This window comes from Argentina silus (assembly GCF_951799395.1).
Source record: "Argentina silus genome assembly, chromosome: 4".
Classification (NCBI taxonomy): Eukaryota; Metazoa; Chordata; class Actinopteri; order Argentiniformes; family Argentinidae; genus Argentina; species Argentina silus.
In genome coordinates, this window is record NC_139658.1 from 2,650,919 (window position 1) to 2,666,241 (window position 15,323).

General features: G+C 41.6%; 1 protein-coding gene across 1 annotated transcript; it reads right to left on the reverse strand.

The window, feature by feature from the left end:
- Positions 1-495: 495 nt before the first annotated feature.
- LOC310803468 (inter-alpha-trypsin inhibitor heavy chain H3-like) lies at positions 496-11,938 on the reverse strand. Its single transcript, XM_083668245.1, has 22 exons — positions 11,766-11,938; positions 11,060-11,089; positions 10,751-10,774; positions 9,417-9,571; positions 9,201-9,305; positions 8,897-9,059; positions 8,563-8,673; positions 8,358-8,486; positions 8,118-8,234; positions 4,386-4,554; positions 4,058-4,183; positions 3,732-3,907; positions 3,342-3,527; positions 3,069-3,208; positions 2,732-2,880; positions 2,606-2,632; positions 2,408-2,470; positions 2,188-2,301; positions 1,774-1,975; positions 1,294-1,466; positions 1,055-1,166; positions 496-796 (listed from the first exon to the last, which is right to left on the reverse strand). Exons 1-22 carry the CDS (start codon positions 11,871-11,873, stop codon positions 658-660), a joined length of 2,718 nt encoding a protein of 905 aa, XP_083524371.1. The 5' UTR covers positions 11,874-11,938; the 3' UTR covers positions 496-657.
- Positions 11,939-15,323: the final 3,385 nt, after the last annotated feature.

Genomic DNA, 15,323 nt, shown 5'->3' on the forward strand with positions numbered 1-15,323 from the left:
AAAATATATTAAAAATTAGCCTACTGGCATTACGACTGATTACTTTGTCTTATGATGACTTATGATGATTCACTTACTTAAACAAATGTATTGTTGTACATCGCTTTGGATAAAGGCATCTGCTAAACGCCATAAATGTAAATGTAAATGTAGTTGTTATCTTGACTGATGGTCAAAAATAAAAGACAGAAAATAGAGAAGAGATTGACTGATCCTATCTCAAGTTAGGATTCCTTCTCTCACAAACTATAGTGTAGGCTTTGAGCCTCTCAAACCATCCCCAACATCCTCAAGCCCCCACCTCTGCTGTGAATTAGACATCCTTCGTGCCCCCCCACCTCCACACACACACACACACACACACACACACACGCACACACACACACACGCACACGCACACACACAGACTGACATATATACGCCTGCATGCACATACACAAATGCACACAGTAAGAAAAACAATGTAAAAACACACACACGCAAATATACTGTATCAATGTTACACAGTACACACACACCAACAGGTTTATTGACGGTCAGTACATGAGAGCATACTGTACACAGGATTGAGAGAGGAGGGGGAGGAGGGGAGGGCCTTGTGCATTCAGCATGTTGAAACATTGATTCATTTGTACGTATTGAACAGCCTGACTAGTTTCAGATGGTCTTGAAGAGTCCTGACACAATGTAGTCTGTGTGGTTTCCATCAATGAGCCCGGTGCCATTGCTGTGGATGAACCAGCAGGGAATGTTCTCGCCATTCTTCACATCCCATCTGAAGTCTCTCTGCCAGCCCCTGTAAATGGAGAACAGAGAGAGGGAACTGATGATGATGAGATAATAAAATAAACAAAAGCACAGCCATATTTGATTTGCAAACGGTAGGATATGAAGATACAATTATATGACAAGAGTGATGCTTAATTCATGCAACATCGCCATCTGCTGAATGACAAAACACCACTGGTGTGTGTGTGTGTGTGTGTGTGTGTGTGTGTGTGTGTGTGTGTGTGTGTATGTATGTGTGTTGTATGTGTGTGTGTGTGACATTTACCTTGTCACGTTAAGCTCCTGTCCCTTCACAAGCATGGTGGCATCTGGTTTCTCCGGGACTTCTCCTGGGCGCAGGTCTCTCACCTCAAACTCCACCCCATGGTAAAACTGACCTGTAGGGGGCGACACATAGATACACAGATTCCAAGAAATATTGATGGAGAACTTCCAAACAGATTAATTCTGGCTCTGCTAATTACAACCTCTCCTGTGCTGCCCTCTGGTGGCAGAGTATTATACCTAGCAGGCCATGCACACTCTGGGAGAGGAGGTGGCTGTCCAGGGTGTAGAAGCCCAGGTATTCCTGGTGGTAGGGGTGCCCCTTCCACACCTTGTGCAGGAGGACCGCAAACCGGACTGAGCCTCTGAGGGTTACGGTCAGACTGCGGTCTTTGGTCACCTGTAGGTCCATACTGTGGGAGAGGGAGAAGGGGAAGCGAGAAGAAGGGAATAGAGGCTTAGCAAGGAGAGGGAGATATAGAATGAATGAGTCAGAGAAACAGTCAAGCCCTTAAGGGTGGTGGTGGCTTATTGGTCATTACAACTCAGGGTTCTGGTGTCTCTGGTCTCTCCTCTAGGTTTGACCAAGAGTGGAAACAAACTGACTTGCAGAATGGAAGCCAGAACTACAAATCTGAAATACATGGAGCAATCGGAAAGTAAGCGAAGAGGGAACAAGAAATATTCATAATCAGTTGTTGTTGACTTTGTACCACTCACTTTATTCCCTTGAGGGAGCTGGAGTCGGACCAGAAGAGCTTGGCCTTTTTGCCATCTTGAGACACAGTGATTTCATTGGTGGTCACCTTCAGTCTAACTCCCAGTTGGGGGTGAACGATCCCAAAACGGCCAAAGTAGGTTTTTATTTTACCACCAGGGGCAACCTTCTTTTTCCCGATGGTCTGGCCATTGACCAAAATACCTGCAATGAAAATTGGGATTGTTGTGGTGGTCAAACCAGTTGTTTATGTTGCGCTTGGGTAGATGTTATGTTTGTGTCATGTATCACTGCCACTCCACTGTCCATTGATGACTTTCAAGGTAAGGAAAGTAATGAATTAAGTAAGATATACTAAAAAAGCATACTAGTTGCTTCTAAATGGGCTAACACAGTAGTTGTATCAGTTGGCTCACCTGACTGCGGGTCTTTCACCAGGTTGAAGATGGTACCGGGTGTGTCGTCAATGTTGAAGCACAGTGCATCCTCCTGCCCTGGCAGCTCAATCATAAAATGGGGGTCTCCATCCACTGTAGGTTTAAAAACAGAACACAGGAGCTCCAGTGGGAAAACAAGTTACAGAAAGCCTATTGCCAAAAGAACAGCACAGTCACAATAGAGAGAAAGAGCACTCACCAAAATACGTGGGAGCACTGGCACCTTGATTGGTTATTCTTCCCTGTTTTGTTGTTGAATAACCTAAAAGAAACAGCTTTCTGTAACATCAGGTTGTAACCAGAAGCTGGTGAACTAAATAGTGTAGACCAGTGATAACAGACAGCTTCATCTCCATACAATGTGGTCAGATACATTGTGGTAGTGCCAGGTACTTACCATATCTCTCTGACCACTGCCTTTGTGCTGTGGAAAAGCACAGAGAGAAAACAGTCAGACACACACACACACACACACACACACACACACACATACACACACACACACACACACACTGTCTCCTACCCTCAGTCAGTTTGTCGGCGACTAAGAGGTCTTCTGTCTCTGGCTTGGTGACAACCATGGAGGTGAGCGGGGTGACGAAGTTGTACTGCAGAGACATCTCCAGGGCCTTGGCAGTGGCATTGGCCTTCTCCTCTACAGTGCCACTCTCTCTGACAGACCCAAACACAACGGGGAATGACTGGGGTTGGGGACGGTTGGCTTTGGTCTTAAAGCTCTAATCTAAACATCTCCATTTGGTTCTGCCAACTGGAAGATGCAGCCCAGCCCCACCTAGAGGAATACATTTAGTATCCATTTAAGCTGACACTCTAACAGTATTCAGACTGCTCAGACTGACCTCTTCTGCAGTAGCTGTTGGATGGTGAGATAAGCCCAGAGGCGTTCAGTGAACTCCCCAAAGATGTACTCCTGTTCAGGGTAGAGAATGCCCCATTCCTGGGCACTGGCCTGTCCTTGGACCTGGAAGGCTTCCTCAAACTGGGGGGGGGGGCATGACACACATTATATTAGAGTCACAATCTACCTGTCTTTATTTGTCTCATCCTCTGAGGACAAAGCAGTTTTCTGCTTAGGGGGGGGTTGTGTCACATGTTGTGTCTCTCTCTCTCACCCCTTGTGCAAACACCTCCACCATGAAGTTGTCTATGTCATTGTCACTCAGCCGGCCAGCCACCACAATCTCAGAGCCGTTGAACAGCTGTGTGAAATGGTTGGTGGTTAGAGAGTTGATCGCATCAGCAGGGTAACGGAAGTCCACCTCAGAGAGGAGGGGGTTGGCCACTTCCTCATAGAAACCCTGAAACACAGCGACACAAAGATACACACCTGGTTAAAATATACAAAATACTTTTATTGCCACACAACATATGATAAAGCGTATGGTTGTCTGCTATGGTTGTACACTCCATGTAATGAGTTGTACCTATCCCATCTCTGACACCGTACCAGAGAAAAGCAGAGAAACCATTTCAGAATATTGGGAAACAGCGCTTGTTAATACCTGCAGCTGGACAACAGCATCAGAGCCCTCGTAGATCCTTCGGGCGATTCCCTGGTTCTGTCTGGACATCACGTCCAGGAAGGAGTAATCCACATCATTGCCAAAGCCCAGACAGAACAGAGACATGCTTCCATTGATGGCAGCACGGACATTCAACTGGATATTTCCTGTGCTCTCTACAAACACATTTTTACAAACACACACACACACACACATGCACACACAGACACACACAATTTGATGAAAAAAAAGTAGGCCTCCCATATGCATCTCTAGAGAGTATTTTTATGACTTTACCTCAGCATGGGTAGGATAGGAGATCTAACCTATGGACGGCATTCCATCAGTCAGCAAGATAATCATGGACACACTCCTCTCTGGCAGCTTGTTGTCTTGTTTATCTTTGACGAGCATGTTCACAGCTGTCAGCAGAGCTCGATTCATATGAGAACCTGGGTGGAAAACAAGATCCCAAAAGCATTTTACAGGCATTTATACAGCAGCCTCGTGTCACAGGTGTGTTTTGAAGATACTTTTTTAGGTAACTGAGCTACTGATTTGCCAAATACTAACACATACAGTATAAAGATGATGGATTCATTTGATGATGTCAGTGTGCCACCTCACTCCAATATAAAAAAACATATGACTCACTTCCTCTACTATCGATCTGGCTGACAAACTTCTTGGCAGAAGCCACATTTTCCTTCGTGGCCTTGGTGAGAGAGTCCTTCCATGATTTTATACTGTAGTCAAACGCGATTATGCTAAAGTAGTCATCTTTCTGCAGGTCACTCAGGATGGTCACCATAGCTTCCCGCGTCTAAAAGGGATCACTATGTAAGTGTGTGCTGTCTATAGTTAAGTAAATAATGTTCGTCATTTAATTATGTACTGTTTCTGAAAATTCGAAATGTTTCTTTTGTGAGTTGAACTTATGAAGGCCCTTTTGGGTTTCTCACCTCACCTGCAGTCTTTTTACACCATGTTTTTTTTTATTTTCACTAAGTTGCCATTTTTGTGCGAAATAAATAAATACAATTAAAAACTAAAACTATTGCCCCTAATTTGCTTCCGCTAAAGAGCGCTGTGCAACACTAAGTTTTAGTAGGCATGGCTGCGAAATTGGTAATTTCCTTTGGTTAGGTTTTAGTTTTAGTGTTGAGTGTTTACATGCATTTTTAAGATGTTATTTTTTAAATGATATAACATTACAGATGCAATCAATGATATGCCATCTGCAAGCATAAGCAACGTCATACAGATTAATAAATGACAAATATGCATATTTTGAATACATATTTATATTCATAGCCGGTCTAAAGTTCATAGAAATATCAAAATCACTGTTATAATATTCACAAAAATATGATGAACAAGGGTATAGCATGAATGACAATTATTACTTAAGTAGTAATTCATCATAATTGCAAACGTTGAGTAATATAGCATTCATATTCATGGTATCATCAATAACTGTAATTAATCATCATGAAACTGCTTTGGGGGACAAGTGTCATTAGTGTGAACCACTATCATTGTTATTTGACAATAACTTTCATTAGATTACTCTTAAAGACACACATTTTGTCAGATCGGGAAAACTATCTGACAGGGGAACATTTTCTGACGGCAATGAGTGGTTGGGGAAAATGTTATCATATGAAGATATCCATTTTCCTCGCCAATCAGGATTTCACTGCGAATGTTGGAATCGATAATCATTTTTGACAAATAAAATGCAAATACTATCAGTTGTCGGCAACGAATGTAAACACTAGATGAATGATCGATTTCGATCATCTAAGCACTCAACAAGTGGCTCGCCAAATTCAACCTGCTGCGTGTCACCAAATCCTGTTCGATGAATCTGTCGCGACCATTGTCATGTTTGTTATCATTTGCGATCAGCTAAATAAATAGGCAATTCTCTTTTATCTCTCGCAACCGCCAATGATAACCATAATTACCTGCCACTTTAGTGTAGTCTTAGTCTACATGCATTTATTTATATAATTTGTATACATTTTATTTTCCTTTCTGTTTCCTCAGGACTGTGAAGTTATTATTACAGTGGCCTATTGTAGGCCTACTTAGAGTCGCTGGCAATAGTGGATAATATTCAACGTAAAAAGCATCGTGGGATCATAGTGTAGCGCACTGTTTGAACCTGTTGAGACAGCGACGCGCACTGAACAATGTGGGCGAACACGTAGTGTGAGGGTGGACTTGCATACGCCTATTGTATCCTAGTAGTTTCTATTATTTTCCCCTCCCAATCTTACCATGTATAGAAAAAGCGGAATTTCACAACTTTCAGTATGATTCTAACAACCATCTTTTTAGTTCGTGCGTAAAGGCTCTTCAGGTGTATTTTCTATTCTGCATATTATTATATAATCTACAGAATATGTTAGTATAAGATATTCTCCTATTTGATTGTATACCGTATCAAATACATGCACAGTTCCATGATTTCATTCGTAATTGGCACAGAGAGCGGAGGCGATCGATTTATGCAACATTGGTCATTTGATGTTCAAGGCTTCCATAACGTACTAATGCGAGAATATACACTAGGGCCACTTGTGCATATTTATATAGGATGTACTAGTGGTATGAGTGATTATTCATGACTGGCGACAAAAATTATCTATTTGCGCCTATTGGTAATTATTGAACGCGGAACGTCTTAGTTGTTTGAATACGGAACACCCCTTGGCACATCCCCTGAAAACTCCCATTTACTGCCCCGCCTATATTAGTGCAAAGTTCGTGTTAGTCGGTGTAGCCCTATGGAAAATTAGGCCTAACTATTAAAAGTTCATTAATAGAATACATAGGACTAAAAAGGGTAAAACTATTACTATGTTTGGTATTGAATATTGTGCAAAATGAATAGAGTTTCATGGGTTAAGTTCATGTGTTGAATTATTTACATGATTTGAAATGTATTTTGTTTTATTCTATACTATGTTCACAATGCTGGCAATATTGTAAAATAATTTACTTTTGATTTCTGTGTGAAAATATTCAAATATAAAGTTTGTGCACTTTGTTTATTTTCATAAGCCAATGAAAAAGTGAGTTGGAGGTCAGGTGTCAGGTGGAGGAGAAGGAGACGTTAGTTGGGAGAAGGCGAAGAAAGAGAACGGATGTAATGTACTGCTGGCTGTGAAAGTTAATAGTGTGGAGATAGGTAGCCCACTTATTTCTGTTGTTTAGAACAAGGTAATGCGAGTACACAACCCGTGAACTCTACAAAGTACTACGTTCGGCGTATGACCTGTTTAGGAACACTTTCTCTGTAGAGGAGTAACCGTTCCGACGGTCAACCAACTGGATTAGCCTAGCCTAGCTCAAAAGTGAGATAGCTAGTTTTTCTTCGGAGGCTTATGGGCTGTGTGTTCGACCAACAAGGGAGAGTTCCAAACGTCGATAGCCACCGGGAGAGACAGTAGTACCAAAGATTCCTGCCGTTGGAGAGAACTACCCAGGTTGCCGAGAGAGGAGCTTCGCGAGGCTGCCGGCTTACGGAACTGGGAGTTTGGTGTGTCGTCTAGCTCGTGGGAGTGAAGGAGCCGCCATTTTAGTGCGAGCTACTACGCACTCAAGCTACACGCGCCAGGCCTGCAACGCACTGGACTTGGTATTGTTGTCGTAGTTATCTTTGCCGGCTTTAGTATAGGTTTTATTTATTTTAATTGAGGTTTACAGTCTTTACCATTTACATTTTGATATTTGTATGTGTATGTTAAGTGTTGTTGTATTTCATTTCGTGTTTTCTATTTTGGGGATTTAATATCAGTAAAAGAGATCTGATTTGAATAAAATAACAAAAGACAAGTTATTGGTGGGACTGTGTTAATATATAATAGACAAAGTAAACACATAATAATAGGTAGAGATACCATTTTATTTAAGGAATTCAGGTTAGCCACCCCTATTAATTGCTCAGACCAGCAAAGGGGCGCTACATCGGTGTCACCGAATTAGCAAAACGCTCTTTTCACATGATTTTAGAGTTGCGTAGCGGTCTTTAGCAGAAGCAAGTTGGGGTCCTTAGTCCGTCGTCAAACTTTCAAAACTCAAAACAACAATCGGAACAGGAAGCTGATCACCAGCAGATTTCTACCTCTATGAAACACTTACACTGACACTCATTTCAAAGTTATAATTTCTCACACACACACTCACATCGTGACATCAGACACACGCATGCACGCACACACACACACACACACACACTGTCACTTTTCTTCTATTGTCACTTATATTACTTTTTAGTGTTAATGTCAATTACGGCTGTATGTGATGGAAGTGACATATAAAATTGGATTTGATTTGATTTGACTTAATTTGACACACACAAATCTTATCTCTTACCTGTGTCATTTTGTTACCATGCATTGATCCACTTGTATCGATTACAAACACCACATTCTTTGGGACTCGGGGTAAGTCCGGAGGAGCGAAGTAGTGAACAAAATACCCATTCACTATCTGAATAAAAAAAATAACATTTAACAAAATGATATCAAAAGAATAGACATACAAACACAACAGATAAGCAAATAGTTGTTCCAAAACCAAAGAAAGAAGAGAGTTTAAACCAAAACAGCTGACCTGGATATCCCCAACTCCCTCAGGTCGCTTCACGTCGTACTTGATGAGGAAATCCCCATCGATCAGTGTGCCATCACAATCTGGACACTTCCTCTGCTGGTCCAACGTAGGAGAAAAGGAGACGTGCACCTGAGAGAGGGAAAAACAATACAATACAATACAATACAACACAACACAACACAACACAACACAAAACATGTATCACCTTTGTGTCAGTGACAGTCTTCTTCACCAGGGGGAGTAGTTCATTGGAGATGAAGGTTCCATAGGCGTCTACGAAGGCAATGCCCTGGGGTTCATAGATATCTGCCACAATCTATCCCAGAGACACAGACAGAACTGAATGAGAAAGACAACTGAGTTAGGATGAAAAAGTGCTGTAGGTTTAGAGTCAGGAAAGTTCCTCTGAGAACCCCTCATGCAGACTAAAGTTAAAGACAGACAGGATATTCCAAGGTTGGGAGTTTGTTAGGAAAGAGGCATAGGTGACCATACACAGACAGACACACAATAACAGTGTAAATGTCTACAGACCAGACCTCAAAGTGCTGGACCAGCTGTTTGGGTTTGACCCGGGTCAACAATTCGTACTGGCCCAGTTTACGCTGAAGCAGCTCCTCGTAGGTTAGAATGAACGTGATGTTACTATTGGCTGCGATGTTCACAGACACAGAAAACTTCTCCATTTTCCTTCCAGATGCTCTAGAGCACAGAGATAAAAAGAGTGCTTAGGATCCCCACACTTCAAACTCAACAACCTAACACTGTGGCTGTGACTTTGTGCCTTACACACTGTGTGTTGTCACCCCTTGTTCCTTCTCCTTATTGCTCTGATTGTCTTACTTGACCAGTCCAGCAGTCTGCCCTGTGGAAACAGCTTTCTCATACTGCTTCTTGGCTTGTTCCTTCTCCTTCACCTCACCAATGTACGACTGTCCTTCAATCTCCCTGAGACATAAAGAAAATAGTTATTCATGTGAATAAAACTCACACACACACACAAAAAACACACACACACACACAGTGTAGTTTGCCACTTTGAGATGCCTGCTGACTGACATGCTGAAGTTGGTGATGAAGGCTGTCTTGGGCAGGTCCACCTCAAAGAAGACTTCCTGAGAAGAGTTGGCCTTGTTCAGAGCACTAGAGGTCATGACTGTGTGAGCGAAGCGAGAAGCCACCTTACAGTCCACCTGTACACTGTACACCTCCACCTGTCCACCAGAGAGATTAGAGAGAGAGAGAGAGATCTGTAAAGGACTCTAAGGACACTATGTAACCAATTTTAGGGCTTCCATGTAACCTGGAGGGACTCCATGTAACTTCAAAAGAGACTATGTAACTTCATAAGGCCTCTGTAAGTCAATGGCAGTAATCAGGAAACTCTGATTTGAACAATTCAGATATTTGTCTTTGAATATCAATTTACATCAGAGAATATTCTCTGAATAGGAAAACAACATTTGTCATTATATTGACAATTGATTATAACAAACAGATCTATTGCATTGAGAGACCATACATAATAACTCTCTGGCTGGATTGGGAGTTTGGATAGAGCAAGAGGTCTGTTTTTTTAATAAATATATCAGAGATACAGCTAATATGACATACTCTAAGAAGAGGCTTGCAGTATTTAGGATTGATTGTATGCTTCCATTCATGCCCTTTAGGATTACCAGTTATATAGGAGTTTTCCAAGGAAATTATGAAATTGACACTCCTCACACCTTTACGACATCAAACTATACACCATCCTCTATTGTAAAAAGCAATTGAGACATATTCACTGTGGGATTTCAAAAATATTCATTTCGAGACCAGAGGTTTGTTTTGTTTCCTTCAAAATCAGTGGGAAGAAAAGGAGAACAATTGTGGGCATGTCTATTCTATGAACAGAATAAGCAACAACCATTCCTTTACACTCAAACTGTCTCCTCATAAGACTGATTATGCTCTGTCAATAAGGGAAGCCCACATCAAACCGTTGAAGTTTAGCAGCCAGGTTTAAGTGAGTGGTTTTCATCTCCCATTAAGAGACCATGCTCTCAATAGCTCTCTGGTTTGATTGGACATTTGGAAAGAGCTAGAGGTCTGTTTTTTTTGAAAGAATGTATCCGTGATACAGCTATGATGACCTATTCTAAGAAGAGTCTTGTAGTATTCAGGTTTGAAAATTTACAGGCAGGTCTAGTGTTGGCTGGATACTGAGAAGTAGGGTTACATTGACTTGGGGATTACTGCTGTGCTCTCATGAAAAACATGAACTCAGGGTTTCCAGGTCAGAGTAGATGAGTCAATGTGGGCGAGTCAGTCTGAGGCACAAAGTCTTCTTTATGAAGTTGATGCATCATCATCATCATCATCATCCAACAGAATGTAGATATCCTTACCTCAACATTGCTTGTACTTCTTTTCTGTAAACAAATATGTAAGGTTTAGTTTTAGTTTCTAAAAATAGATATATACACTTTATGTAATAGAACTATAACTAATACCTCATATTTCATTTAAATGTTACTCTTCGCATGTGTAAGAGATTCGCTTAGGTGACAATGATTCTGACTGAAGACTTTGGACAGGAGCTCTCTCAAATATTTACTTAACCCTGGGCTGGTAGTTTTTTTTGGCCACACAAAGTTAGAATCATCATGGGGGGGGGATCAGGAGTTGATGTCTGTCACACTGAGCAATTACAGTACCTTCAGTAACCTAGTACCACCATCAGAGTTCTGAAATAAACAAAAGCATAGGTATGTACACGGTCATTGTAGATCTATGTAATTATATAACTTTTTGCAACTGATTACACACTTCAATTAAACACAGCGACGGTAATTAGTATATCCTGTAGCTATTAAAAATAAACAGCTGCAGCAGCAGCAGCAGCAACAACAACAACAAGGTCTCTGAGAGCCTATGATCAATGGACAGAGGTAGTAAGAGGAATATACTTATACTTATACTTATACTTATACTGCACTACTTATACTGCTCATATACTGCTTATACTGCACTACCTGTATATTGTTCACACTGCACTTTTCTGCTTTTTTTGCACTTCTGGTTAGACGCTAACTGCATTTTGTTGTATCTGTACTTGTACTCTGCACAATGACAATAAAGTTGAATCTAATCTAATCTAATCTAATCTAATGAAACTCAGTATGATGAGCAGGAGTTAGAGCAGAGCTGCAATGGAGTAGAGACATGAGACTACAAGGATAGTAACTGAGGAGCAGAGGGAATGAACGCAGAACCGTGAGGGGAGGGGCAGCAGAGTACAGGATGTCAAAGCGGAGAGAAGATTAGAAGAAAAAAAAGGTTAGTTGAGAAAAGATGCATACGCAACACATGGAGTAGCAATAGAGAGTAACAGTAAAGTATATAAGGAGTAATAGTAGTCACCTGTGCCGCGATGTTGTCCCGGGAGATGACCAGAGCTCCATGAGACAGAGCAGGGACACAGAGGCAGACACAGCCCCACAGAAGCAGCACATTCCACACTCCAGACATGACCAAACTGCAGCTAAACACTGACTTCACTGCCCGGCTACCCTGACCTACTGCTTAATATACAGGAGGAGGGACAGAGTGTGTGTGTGTGTGTGTGTGTGTGTGTGTGTGTGTGTGTGTGTGTGTGTGTGTTACTTGTATGACTGCTCACATACCTAATGCAGCAGAAAACTGTGTCTGAACTTGCTCAGCAGAAAACTGTGTCTGGACTTGCTGTGTCTGGACTAGCTCATTGCTCAGTGTTTGTTCTCTGGACAAGCATAGTGGGACTGTTCCCTCTCTGACCAGTAGAGTGGACAGTCTTACCCTATTGGTCGGGGTGGTAATAGCCTCTCTCTGTGTGATGAGTCTCTTGGGTTCTCATATTAATGGGTTATTCCCAGCATATCCAGTATGATGATTCATCAAAACTCACATCAATCATGAGAGTGTGCTGTATTCACCCACCTCCCATTCCCGGGAAAAAAAAAGGAAAAAAAAAAAGTATATATATTGCAAGAAAATCAGTGTGCTTCAGTTTCTTTTCTTGAAGTATTGAATTATTGTTCTCTTTTAGCTCCTGATGAATAATAACTGGGAACTTCATGACTAGTTAAATGACAGTGTCCTAAACTAACTGTTTGGATGTACCCTCCCCCTCCCCCTTTTCACTGGAGCACAACTGGAGTCTGTAGTTGATCTAAACAGCCCTGCCCTCATGTTTACTCATAAACTGTTGCTTAACGTCATGTTATGAGTCTATGAATATGTGAAATGTATTATGGAGTCCTTGCCATTGCCAAACTATTTGATGTTCTTATGTATATTATGTATTATTATTATTGGGTTCATGTGTTCTTTAAGTGCACTTTTTGTATGCAATCTATTTTGATAATGTATTTTGGAAACTGCCAATTTGTTATTGACATTTTCAAACTTGTATGTATTGTAAATAATAGCCTATGCTTGTGTGCTGGCATGTGGGAGGTGCATTCCCAGCTCGATGATTGTATGCACCTGTGACGTTTTTTTGTCTATTGGATACTTGTGTATAAGAATGTGAGGAAAACACTTCTGGAAACACACTGATGAAGGTCTGTTGACTGAAACATTAGTATCTTTCTCATATGAAGTAGGAAGAAAGCCAGTATGCTCAAGTTTTTTCCTTTTCAATGTTTATTCATTTACCTCTCCTCCGTCTCTTTCTGTATGTTGTCAGGGTGTATTATTAAACCTGGTGTGAGAGTTTGTGCAGCTGGAGAGGGTCTTCCCTCGGTTACGATGTGGTCCAAACCAACAGCTGAGGGAGCAGGACACCTCACATATCTCTCTCCCCTTCTCCACAGCAGCTAAGAGCAATCTGGTGCAATAGGGGCCTGTCCTTCTTTCACACCTCCCTGGTGGTCTAGTGGTTAGGATTCGGCGCTCTCACCGCCGCGGCCCGGGTTCGATTCCCGGTCAGGGAATGTATTTTTGGGCCCCTTAATGGAATTCAATTTCTGAAGTCTGGCAAAACACATTTACAGATCCCACATGTAACTTCTATGGACATCTTTCCCTACTGCATTTCACACAATAAATTGCAAATAAATGACTGTTGTGGCCTCTCACAATTAGCCAGCAATTGGGCACTACCACACACTGCTGTAATAACCTCAATCAAATACAATGCAGAATAGCAAACATGATGACTTATGTGGTGTGAACACGGTCATCCTATATATGTCAAGGCCTGAGAGTGAATACACAGATGGGGAGAAAAAATATAAACCATTCAATCAATCAAGTCAACCTTTCCTCATGTACAAACTGGAATGAAGTCTAAAGATTGCTCTGACACTACTTCAAGGCTGAATGAGACAAAGTATAACTACTTACTGTTGCTATCACTCACTTATGCCTTTTTCATGTTTTGTTCATCAAAAGACAATTTAGTTGTTATTTTGACTTATGGTAAAAAATAAAAGACAGAAAATAGAGAAGAGATTGACTGATCCTATCTCAAGTTAGGATTCCTTCTCTCACAAACTATAGTATAGGCTTTGAGCCTCTCAAACCATCCCCACCTCTGCTGTGAATTAGACATCCTTCGTGCCCCCCCACCTCCACACACACACGCACACACACACACACACACACACACACACACACGCACACAGACTGACATATATACGCCTGCATGCACATTCACAAATGCACACACAGAAAAAAAATGTAAAAACACACACACACTGTATCAATGTTACACAGTACACACACACCAACGGGTTTAATGAGGGTCAGTACATGAGAGCATACTGTACACAGGATTGAGAGAGGAGGGGGAGGAGGGGAGGGCCTTGTGTGTTGCAGTGAATCAAAGGTGTGGTTCCGAGACAACAGTGCAAAAGCATTTCTGTAGTGCCAACAAACTTGTTGGTTGCGTACCAATTGTCTTTCCTCTATTCATCGCATCACATCCTTCTCAAAAAGCACTGGAGTAATATCTAAGGGGAGGAACCTTGGGTCTTCTCCTCTAATCCATTTTGACACATTTGGGATGCTACCTCTGTCTAGGTTTTTAGCTTTGCCGCCCTGTGTAATAATGCTTTTGGGAAGTGACCTCATGTATGGGTGAATGAGCTTTCCTTTTTAAAGTGGGTACTAGTGCGTTCATCGTCATTACAATTTGAGCATGCAGCTAATCTGACAGTCTCTAGCTCCTATGCTTCATGCAAACACCTGCATAGCAACGCTACCAATTGCGCACAGGCAATTGGCACGCTAGCTATCTTCCGCCATTTTCAGTGAAGCTTCATTGCTTTGCTATTTTGGTGTGTGGGTGAGTGCTATCTCTCTTGGGAGATTATATTCTTTTGGTTGTGGACCCCGCTATGGCTGTAGTGCATATGCCAACTAATAAGGAGCCCGAATGGATGTGGACATGCCTTGTGGAAGCAAGACTCACAAAAAGTCTGCCCACCATGCCTTGATTTAATCCACACACAGACCGCCGTTCTTGACAGCTCGTTCTGCGAGCTATGCACTCTGCTGGATATTGAGGTACTCAAATGGATGGTCTGGTACGTGGAGGGCGCCCTTGCTGCAGAGCGCCTTATAGAGGGTGAGGCGCTGCAGCCCTCCTCTGGAGGAGGCCCTCTCGACTCTTCCTAATCTAGTGTGTAATTGATTCCTATGCAAATTAGATACCCTGTAAAAACAAAGATATTAATTCCAAAATTACATGAACTATTATCCTTGCATTAAGATGGACTCAATTCAACTTATTGAGTGATTTGTGGATGACATTTTTGCAATTTAGCTCATTTTAAGAGTGTCATAGCAAAGGGTCTGAATACTTATGTACTTGGGGTATTTCTGTATTTCAATTTTAATCAATTTACTGAAATTTCAGTAAATTGATTTTTTTTTTCCGTTTTGTCATTCTGGGGTATTGTGTGTGGATTGATGGCAAATTCTTTTAATTTAATC

Coding starts and splice junctions, on each gene's coding strand:
- LOC310803468 (XM_083668245.1), bottom strand. CDS start 11,873: ATGTCTGGAGTGTGGAATGTGCTGCTTCTGTGGGGCTGTGTCTGCCTC. Junction 2,881..3,068: donor CAACAGCTACTGCAGAAGAG/GTCAGTCTGAGC, acceptor TGGGTCTGTCAG/AGAGAGTGGCACTGTAGAGG. Junction 2,471..2,605: donor GCAGTGGTCAGAGAGATATG/GTAAGTACCTGG, acceptor TGTTTCTTTTAG/GTTATTCAACAACAAAACAG.